Raw genomic sequence first — 10,791 nt, 5'->3', positions numbered from 1 at the left:
TAAACTGCTATTGTGCATGCTCATAACTGTACATTACATTGGTAAACTTTGTCTATGGTGAGGTGAATTATGCTAAAAGAGCTGACTTCAAGGGGAATCCTATTTATTTGCTTACGTAAGGGGAGGTGTTGTACTTATTTGGGTGTAAAAACTGATAATGAACTTTTAAAAATCCATTCCACCATTCCAGTAATCCATTCCACTGTTTATACACTTCCAAGCCCACCGGATGGGCACACTAGACACCGCTAATTAATTGTGGCATTGCTGTAGCTGTGTGGTTATGATCAATTTAGACAATTTATTGTCAACTAAGTGACTATATCAAAATAATGAAAACACAGCAACAGCACATCTATATGACGAAATACAATTTTACATATACTATTTGCATAACTATGTGAATGGTTCAAATACACTAAATGGAACATTATGTATCATGTGTAAAAACAGGAACTTATAAGCCCCTTCAGCGCTATAAGCTCCTGTTAAAAATCACACTGCATTGAAAAGTTTTAGCTACCAAAACAATTATAGCTAGTTACAAATCACTTTCTTGGAATTTCCATGTTAATTTCGGCAATAAAGCAAATATTTTCTGAGCATTCTACAACATAACTTGTGACAGTGTCCATTAAGTGTGAGGTAAAGATGCTATCTTACCATTAGTGTGACCAATGTTGGAGTATACTTGTGTAGCTATAGTTTAGTCACCCTGTACTCTGAGTAACTTTAGAAAAGGTGCAAAGAAAAGCAGCAAGGTTCGTGTGTAATGATTTCTCTAGTGTCACTCACATGTTAAACAATATGCACTGCATGGTCAGCACTTAAAGCTAGAAGGGACAACTTATGACTGACAATGATGTACAAAATTATTTAAAATCTTGTTTAAGTTGAAACAGGGAGCTCTCTCATCAGGAATAATTTACCAGAGGCAACACAAATAGATTCAAGCAACCATTTACAAGAGTCATTCAAATATTCCTTTTATATCCAGACACAATTAAATTGTGGAAACAGATAGCTGCATAATTAACTGCACAATACTGCACAATTTTAACCTTGTATGCTAGCTCTAGACCAACCAAAGTAAAAGTAATACAGTGGTCTAAGTCAGTCACTTTCAGGAAGGCAGGTGGTGGGTTGGTTAGCTGCTGGTATAAAATATCTTTTCATTTGGGGAAATGTCAGGAGATGGCTTTTCTATGCAGGTGGTTGCTAAGACAGGTTTCACTGTAGCAGCATCTTTTCACTCTACATACACCTGTAGCTACTCAGCTTATAGCTACAAGTACCACCATGCATGTACTGTGTCATCCTATTTCTGGATGGAGCCTAGTGTACATTGACACATTCTATAGTTATCTGTAGCCATAGATTTCAAATGTAGGCTGGGCCATATATTGTTTACTAAACTAGCTATATATATGTTGTATAGATGTGTCAAATTTGTCTACTGGAATCTTAAGCTAATCTTATATGATTAGAGATTGTGTGGTCAATCAAAGCGAGCCTAGTCAGTATACTCTTTACGCTTGTGCTAGAACAATGAGAAGATGCACGCATGCATGTCACACATGAATTTTTTTTGTTTAAATTCATGACGTTCAGCACATTGGCTATATACAATATATAAGAATTCAACTGCTGATGCACTTGTATGCTACAAAATACAGAGTCAAAAGTAAACCACTTTGACCTCAGTGCTGTATGTGGACATGCAATACATATACATGCAGAATGTTTCATAGCTAATGACTTATATATCAAACTCATAATATGAAGCTATAGCAAGCTACATAACTGACTTCTGCAATTACCCATGTATATATGGAATGAAGTGCTCAAATATTATTATTATTATTTGTAACATGCCCTATCTGCGTGCTTCAACCACCTTGACATTCTTGATTCATTTTGCAAACAGTGCATGGACTAATTCTGCACACAACCACTTCTCCAAGAAAGCTATTTACTGTGGTCATATATGCATGAGCATGCACCAATAGCTATAAGAAAATTATCTAAGTTCTTATACTGAATTCCTTGGCAGATATAGAAGACTTTTTCAGAAATCTATTGCTTCATTCATTCTGCCACATGGAGTGTCTTAGAGGTATGAACAGAAATCTCTAGACTGCACCTTATGCTTTTATTCTTTAAAATAACGAATTGTGTGTTTCTAAAAGAAAAGGAACTACATACTACAGGTACATATTGCTAACATGTGTCCAAAATAAATGTACAAAAGTACTGTGATATTTTTAGTTTGTCTTTTTATGATCTTCTAAACCATTCATCCATTCAATATATTTACTAAGCTTTTCCCTCAACTTCTTTTCATTCACTCCTAAACTTGCTAGACTTTTGCTGAATTTAGAATCATAACTAGCTTTGAGTTTAGTATAATCATGTGTGGTGCTTTGCTTTCTAACAGCATTAGACATCACATCATCTGGTATTGGGATATCACAAAATGAGTAAATACGTTGAAGAGTAGTACTCAAATTGTTCACATACATGGTGAATGGAATAACAAGCTTATTGTCTGCAGGCTCTTTGTAAAATGACATCTTTTGTTCACAAAAAGGAACTTGTGTACGTATCACATGATCACGAAGTACTTTCCATGTAGCAGGAGATAAGCCATATATTGTTTTGCCTGGTCCATCTTCAACACAAGCTTTCAGCAAATTAATATAACTAGGAATGCAATCTAATGGATTTCTTACCACAGCAAAAAATTTTCCTTTGGGGTATTGTTGCTCAAGGGTGCTGGCGTTTACTACAAAGTGTCCTTTTAATAATACCCGCTGTTTAGGATTACCACGATAGTACATCACCTTCTTCATCATACAATCAGTGAATGGCACAAGCCTCTGAAAAAAATCCTCATGATGACAGTTGGGTTCATCTAATTTAGAAAATGAAAAACCCCAACAGAAGAAGGATGCATCCAAGTACAAGCTAATGACACCAAAATGCCAAAATCGTAATAAAAAATCCCAAGTATCAGGTTTCAGAATCACAGCTACATGACGTTTGAATGATTCTTGGCCAAAAATACTAAAATTGAATAAACGTTTGTCCAGTCCTAATTGTACTGCAATTGGCACAAATATCTTCCACACCCAAATGTAAGGGAACATTGTTTCAGCTACTGTAGGAGCAATAAAGTTCTCTTTGTCATCTTGCAAGTAATCAGACAGCTGAGTTGATCCAGTACGAGGTGCCGTCATCATAAACACTGGATCCTCAATTTTAACCTTGTGGTACGAAAAATATACCAGTTCATCTACATACCAACACACTCCATTGACTGGTACTTTGATTAGAGTATCCAAAAACAGCAAAAACAGCAACACTCTATTAGTCCAAGGAATGTTATCTTCTGGCTTACCATCAGTGAATACAGCCACAAAACATTTGTAGAATGTTGACCAAGCTGGTATTATTGGAGGTAATCCCCATATGAAGAGACCCAATATAAATAATGGTAGACAAGGTACAGATATGACAAGCCACAAAGGTGTGGTAATGCACTGTAACATAATTGGCAAAAGTGCTAAAAACAACTTTGGACGTTTGTGATCATCTTTAATGTCAACCTCTTCTATCAGATCATCCATAGCTGCCATGTGTGTCCTGTATAGGTATAGTATATCATATTAACGTTCTACAACCACTACAATAAGCATATACTATTATTATAACACCTTGTATGGGCTCGGCAACCATTGCGAGCTACAGCAGTTAATTGGCTGAACTATGATGTTTTCTGGAAGTGTAATAAAAGATCTGTCAGTGAATATATTGATCTGCAATCACATTATTTCACTGTCCCTTTTTATTGCTTTAATTATAAACACTTCATCTACAAGCTTATCCACTGCCCCCTTACATATAGCTTTAACTTATATGCAGGACTGAAATATTCAACTTTTTAGATATCAGTGCATATAATTATGCACATTACTAAGAATGAGAACGGTTGTGCAAATGTCAATCCAAGGAGTGACCAATGACATCAGAAAACAGTTGTTAGCAAGCTAGCTATTGAATCTTTTACAAGGATTTATTTGTCATTGTCAATTCATCATTGCTTACTAACTGCTCAGTTGCAATAGTTTTTCATGTGATACATGAGAGTGGTTATAAAATACAGAACATGTACTTTACAAGTGATTTAAATTCAATATATGCATGGATAACTAGCTAACAAAGATTACCCTGAAAAAACAAAAAGAAATGAAAGTTAAACCAATTAACCCAAGAGTTCATAATATTTGAAAGAGGGAAGTGTCTAACTGCCAGTATGGTCTGTACAAACATACTGCTACAAGCTCACTTTTGATTATTATTATATATACAGTACTATTATACTGTACTGTATGATACATCTCTAGCCTGACATCAAAAGTTCATAATATATAAGGGCCTCATTATCAACTCTTGCTGGCATGATTCTACTGATGACAAAGAACTGTTGATAGGTGATGATTGGCGTTGATAAGGTCAAGCCTTTCTTATCACTGAGGTGTTACTTGCAGCAGTGCCTTTGCTAAATGTACTCCTGTTATACACTAAGTCTCCCCCATACAAATATTATAAACTAATCAGCATGTCATACAATGGAGCATGTCAAATGCTTTAAAGCCTAACATTTGAATTATTCGTCATACACACATGTCACAGATCTCAATGAACGTGGTAGCTAACAGCTATATATGTGAGTGGTACAAGTAAAATCCAAATATTATTTCTTTTGAACAAATCTAAAAAAATGCACCTTAAAATTTTGCATTATTTTTTATTTATTTTTTATTTATTAATGCTTTACAGCACAAGTGCTGAAGGTCTGTAGGACACCTGGTCCTACAGCCTGCTCAAAGACTTTAGCTACTTAGACTTTAACTACTTAAGATGCGTTTGAAAAGTTGGAGAAAGGAGAAAAAAATCCATGACTTATGACGGATGTCGTCATCATTATTCACCATACACAAAATAATTCTGTTGATATGACATTCATCACAAACTAAATTATGTATATATATATATATATCTTAAATACAGCAGTAATACCTAGAAATTTTTGAAGAGGCACCAAATAATACATGCTGATGATCCTAGCTGAACTTGATTTAAGTCTTAGCTACTAATAAAATCAGCTAGGGTGCATGGTCATCAGTACTAGCAAGAGTTCATGAACTCTTGGTACTAGCTAGTCTTACTGACACCCTCAGTGAACCACAATGCAATGTACTAAGCAAAGAGATTCCCCGTATAAACCGCTATCTCGACCGCTATAGTTAATATACCGGGGCCGCATTAATAGCCTGGCGGAACAACTAGCTATAACCTAGCTTGCTTACTTCAGAGAACACGAGCACTTTAACTTTGAAACGATGAGCAGGTCACTCGATCGGCTGCTCTTTCCCCGGGGCGGGTATAGCTATAATATCACTGCTGAGTCAGGTTGACCTTAGAGTGCCGTCAGATTTTGTTGAACTGAAACGGCGTAGCTAGGTTGTAGGTGACCAAAACAACTCAGTGAACACCAATTTTCACATTCCTCACATGCAGCCTTATATAGCTACCTCAATGATTGCTGAATCGGCTGATTAGATAAGTTTACAGCTATTAAATAACTGTCCATGCATGAATTACCTATAGCAACAGCACCTACACTTTACAGAAGCCATTGTATAATATAGCTACTGAATAGTTTCGCCCACACAGAACAACTAGGTCATTTTGCTCAACCGAAAAATTACGTAATACAGGAAACTGGTTTGTCACGTGATCATACTCTAAGAGAGAAGTCATAGTAATATACTCTAATAGAACATCCAGTACAGATTACATAGCCACTAGTGTTCTCATTACACTGCTTGGTCTAAATCATTTACATTTTATGTTAATCAATTGATATCGATCATGCATATCATGTATTAGCAGTTACAATAAAAAGCAGCCTCCACATTCCATTTCAAAGCATATATTTTCAAAATTTTCCTAAAGGGAGCATGTCCCTAGACTAGCTTGACATGCTTAGCACATGCAGTTGAACATCACATCAAAGATATAATCTGTAACTTAAAACATCACATCAGATCAATGCTGAAAAAAAGTAGTGTGCATGACTATGACACCCGTTGCAGTCCACGATGGCCTGATCACTCAAAGTATCTCCAGAGTAGTCTTATTCAGTTTTTGTGTTGAGTGCAATTACACTAGTCTAATAATTGAAGCATGATATGCATATACTGTAGTATTGACTAAGCTGGATCATTACTTATGACATGTAGAAAATGCTCAGAGTCTTCTGAAACAATTTCTTCCATCCAACCAGAGTCAACCTGCAAATGCCATACCATGCACCCATGCTTGAAAGTGTGTGTGAATCAGTTGAGTCAGAAGCTAACCCTTTCAATTATTTCAATGTATAAACTTTGCCTCGGTAAATTTTTTCCTGGCTACGCCACTGACTTGTAATATATATATATATATATAACTTTGGTTGTAAATTGTTATTGTTTTATTTTATACATATAAGCTACTTTCAGGTATATTAACATAGGCAGAAATGGGTAATGCTGATTACTATACACAAACCAGCACTATCCTCACCGGAGGTGTGTATTATGTGGGTCCAGTTCTGAACCCTGGGACCAAGGACCTGAGAGATCCAACTTTTCTTGGAATTTTATATACTTCCCTGTGTTTACACATTCAAGTCATGGCATTTCATCTCAAGTGGTCAGACCACTTCTATATCATCATTAATTACCTCACATAATGTCTATGATTAAAAGCATCTATGAACAGTCTGGACTGGCTGTTCACTGGTTTCCCTATGAGTGCTCTATTATTATTATTTAACTGGAGATAGTTTGTGTAAACCTTTTCACTGCTGGTTATACAAGTAGTTTGAAAAAACTAGGCTTGTGAAGGCTAAAACATTTAACTTTTTCTTTTTATAAAGATCACCATGTGGCTGGAGGTGTGAAAATCAGCATCCATCAGAATGGCCTGTGCTAACTACACTTTTCAAAGTAGGCACTAAATGCTAGGCATCATGTGAAGCATTGCAATGAAGAGTTATAAGTGATCTGGCCATGCAAGATGGATGCTGGCATGCTGGAATGTGACTTGGAGGTACCAATAAATATCATGTTGTGAGGTATATTTGCAACAAAAGTTGGATCCCCACTAAGGAGTCAGTAAGGACCCAACTTTTCTTTTCTGAGTACTGCTTGTATTATGTACACCTACTATTGTTTTTTAAATTTATCATTAGCATTTATATTCCAGGAGGCGAGAAGTCTACAGGGTGTATGTGATTGCAGGCGATGTTGGTGTGCTCATTCAGCACTGCAAGCCCCTGCCCGTTTTACAGTAAAGAACCTTTGGTGATCTGCGAATGTCCAGATAGGGTCTTCATACCAAGCTTGTAGCATACTACAGCACCAGTACATTATTGTTCTTTACTTGTACAATACAGAGATATTAATTTGTGGAATGGTCTATATAATGGATGTGGGATTTTAGTTTGCAACACGCACTCGAATATGTTGAACAATATACATACAGTAATATTTACCACAGCAAGAATATTGTTCCAATACTACCTATATACTAACCCTCATCTTAGTTGCTAGTATCTCTCAATACCAAAATATTACAAACACAGAAGCATATAGGTAAAAATTTTGGACTAGTGTGTAGCTCCAACACCAAAACATAGATGGAACAAATACAGTTGTGTATGATATGCTGTGTACGCGGTCAGAATTTTATGCCCTAAGTATTAAGGTTACACATCTGGTGAATGTGCTGATACCACCACATTAATTTTGATGAAATTACATATCTCGTCACTTAATATAATTGTGTTGCAAGTCTTGCCTATTCTACACCTCTCATGTCTTTTTACAAAGTCTACTAGAGTCAGTGTAGTCTTCATTCCATGCTCATCTTTTCAAGCTTACTCCGCCTACCAATCAGCCCCTCACAGACCAAGGCCTGCAGTCCATAGTCTGGGATGGGCATCCACCAGTCTTTATCTGACCTGGCTGCTGCGTACTACAGTATAGCCTGACAGACCAAATCTTAGAATCAATTCTTTTCCAACAATTATACACTTCTATTGCCGACTTATGCTGACTTTGCACTGCTTTGGATGTAGCATATCAATGGATAAAATCTTAATATTTACAGGCAAGATCAAAGGTAAAACTCTGATCCAATAATTAAATTACCATACAGTGCAACAGGAAAATTTTGAGGGGATAAAAATTTGCTTATTGAAATTCAACAAGTTATAGCACAGTATAGACTCACTTTACAACATGCAACAGGTGTGAACAAGTAATAAATATCCACAACTCATTTTTACAAGTGCCAAACAAACTATAAACTACTTACAGTGTAGGCAATTAAAATGTATACACACTTATAAACTAATTGTGCTGTGTCTCAGTTCCCATAACCTCCAGCACAGACAACATGCAGTAGTTGCTTCGAACAGTAGATGCCTGTAAGGAATGTAAAAGAGGATGGCAATTGCTAAGAAGTTTTTACAATTGGGTAGGGACAGGAGCTTATAAGTGCCAAAGGTACAAAACTCCTGGTAGGGATCACAGGAAAACAGACCACGAAACAAGTTACAGACAATGAAATCAGCAAAATAAGCCATAACCTCACTTCTCACAAACCCACAAATCAACAATTATAGATAAAAATAGGACAAATAAGTAAGTCAATGATGCATGTATTGCAGCTGTGACAGTTGGCAAAAGCACATTTTAGACCTAAATAATGTCTAACAGTAAAGAAATTATGTATATCACTAAAACTTTTAGACAATAGACTAACTTCAGTGGATCTTGTACATGTCACTCCAACAATACAAGCATCTCTGTGCCACTAACACCAACAGCAATATATGAAGAGGAACATTCACTACTTGTGAAAGCAGGTACTGCTTCTCTAAATTAAAAATCACACAATACGTGGGTGATGTGTGAACCAGACCCTCCAGTAATTAACATGCCGAGCTGTTGGAAACTAATGATTAATGGTACACTGTCTAAGATAACTTGAAACACTCCTTGCAATGAGTAATGGATGTATGCTAACTACTAATTATGATTGGACTTCTACTGTTTACTTGGATAATTTTAGCACCACAAAATTTGTCAATCTTTTCGATGAGTTTTGTATCCTAGCTGAGATATGGCTATAAATACCACAAAACAATGATCAAACCATTAAGGAGCAAAAAGTGGATTTCTGCATATATAGGGATTTTAAAGATGCTTTTTTGGTATTTTCATAACACAACTGTTAATGCAATTATTTTGTCAAAGGTTGAATTATAATGATTCAGTCACCCTATTTTTCTAGTATTATTGTGCTAGCTATATTATGATACCTGTATCAGCTCAGCATAAACAAACAGTATATATAGTGTAGTACTATTTAATATGTGATATACCATACACACAGTATGTACATGTCATGCTCTATGATTAAATTTTATCATTCATTTCACTAACAGCTTATATATAAATCAGTTTCACATTAAAAACAATTTTCAGTGTATAGATGCATGGTGCTAGTTGTGTATGCATACAATTGCATACTTACCACAGTGGTAATTAAGGTCTGCCTTGAAATCAACTTTTAGATTCTCTTTGGAAGCTATAATTTAATAGAGGCATTGTGCCATTTGTTCTTATTGTTAACTTGTCTCTATGTTAAGGGATTAAATAATTTACTCAGTGGTCTGAAGCCTAATTTATTACCACTATATTGTTGCAATACCTTGAAAGTTGCTTGTGACTGAGAAACATGTTAGTAGAAACAAGCTCAACTGCAATCCCACCTTACTTATCTTGTTCCAGGTTGTGACTTATACAAGATGTGATTATTATACTTTTCAGGTTAGCAGTTCCATTCGTAATAAACAGAAGAATTTGAAGGACAGGGAGGTAGTGGCGGATCTAGATGGGTTTCTGGGGTTTCCACAGAAACCCCCTTCTCAGTGGCAGTCTAAATACATAAACATTGTTGTACTGACAATTTGTCATAGCAAACAACTATATACTACTGTATTTCAGTAGCATGCATGCAGTTGCACTTCTCTAACACCATTTATAGCTATTATACCTTCAGCAACACTTCACGTTTCATCTCCCACTGCATTAAAAACGATCGAGATACTCTAATAGAGCAGTCATGTAACTACTCTAATAGAGCAATCAAAGCTACAGCTTGTAGTCACCATATTTGCCCTATACTTAGCTATAGTATTTACAGTTTAAAGCATTGAATTTATTGTAATTGGTAACTAAAAATAGCCTAAAATCCGATCACAGCACTTCTAAAATCTCAAAATGTTCCAGAGAAATGTCATCAGCTACACTAACTTTCAGAAACCCCCTTTTAAAAATTCTAGATACGCCACTGGGAGGACCAGAGCTAAATTTGCTGCAAAATGGAAGGAATTCCCTCCCTTCATTTTCTTAACAAGAAATTCTTATAGCACTTTTTAGAACTGGAAACAACAGTTACTACAATTTGTTGCTAGACGATAAAAACAATATTATTTTTGCACTTTTTATAACTCTGATTTCCTACAAAGCTGATTAATTTAACTGCAATATTAGAGCATCTAAGTAACATTATCATAATAATACTGTTACTGCTCCCACTATGGTGTAAACTTTTACACATCTTTACACTAGTGTGAGCATATAGTTGGAAACATATATTATATAGTTGCAT

At 35.7% G+C, this 10,791-nt stretch overlaps 1 protein-coding gene across 1 annotated transcript; it reads right to left on the bottom strand.

Moving 5' to 3' along the window:
• Positions 1–2,136: 2,136 nt before the first annotated feature.
• Positions 2,137–5,604, bottom strand: LOC136249077 (uncharacterized). Its single transcript, XM_066040988.1, has 2 exons — positions 5,373–5,604; positions 2,137–3,645 (listed from the first exon to the last, which is right to left on the bottom strand). Exon 2 carries the CDS (start codon positions 3,636–3,638, stop codon positions 2,265–2,267), a length of 1,374 nt encoding a protein of 457 aa, XP_065897060.1. The 5' UTR covers positions 3,639–3,645; positions 5,373–5,604; the 3' UTR covers positions 2,137–2,264.
• Between the last annotated feature and the right edge of the window lie 5,187 nt (positions 5,605–10,791).

Source organism: Dysidea avara, chromosome 1 (genome assembly GCF_963678975.1).
Source record: "Dysidea avara chromosome 1, odDysAvar1.4, whole genome shotgun sequence".
Lineage (NCBI taxonomy): Eukaryota > Metazoa > Porifera > Demospongiae > Dictyoceratida > Dysideidae > Dysidea > Dysidea avara.
This window is presented reverse-complemented; position numbering and strand designations above follow the sequence as displayed.

Excerpts from the sequence above, each read along its gene's own strand:
- LOC136249077 (XM_066040988.1), bottom strand. The coding sequence starts at position 3,638 with ATGGCAGCTATGGATGATCTGATAGAAGAGGTTGACATTAAAGATGAT.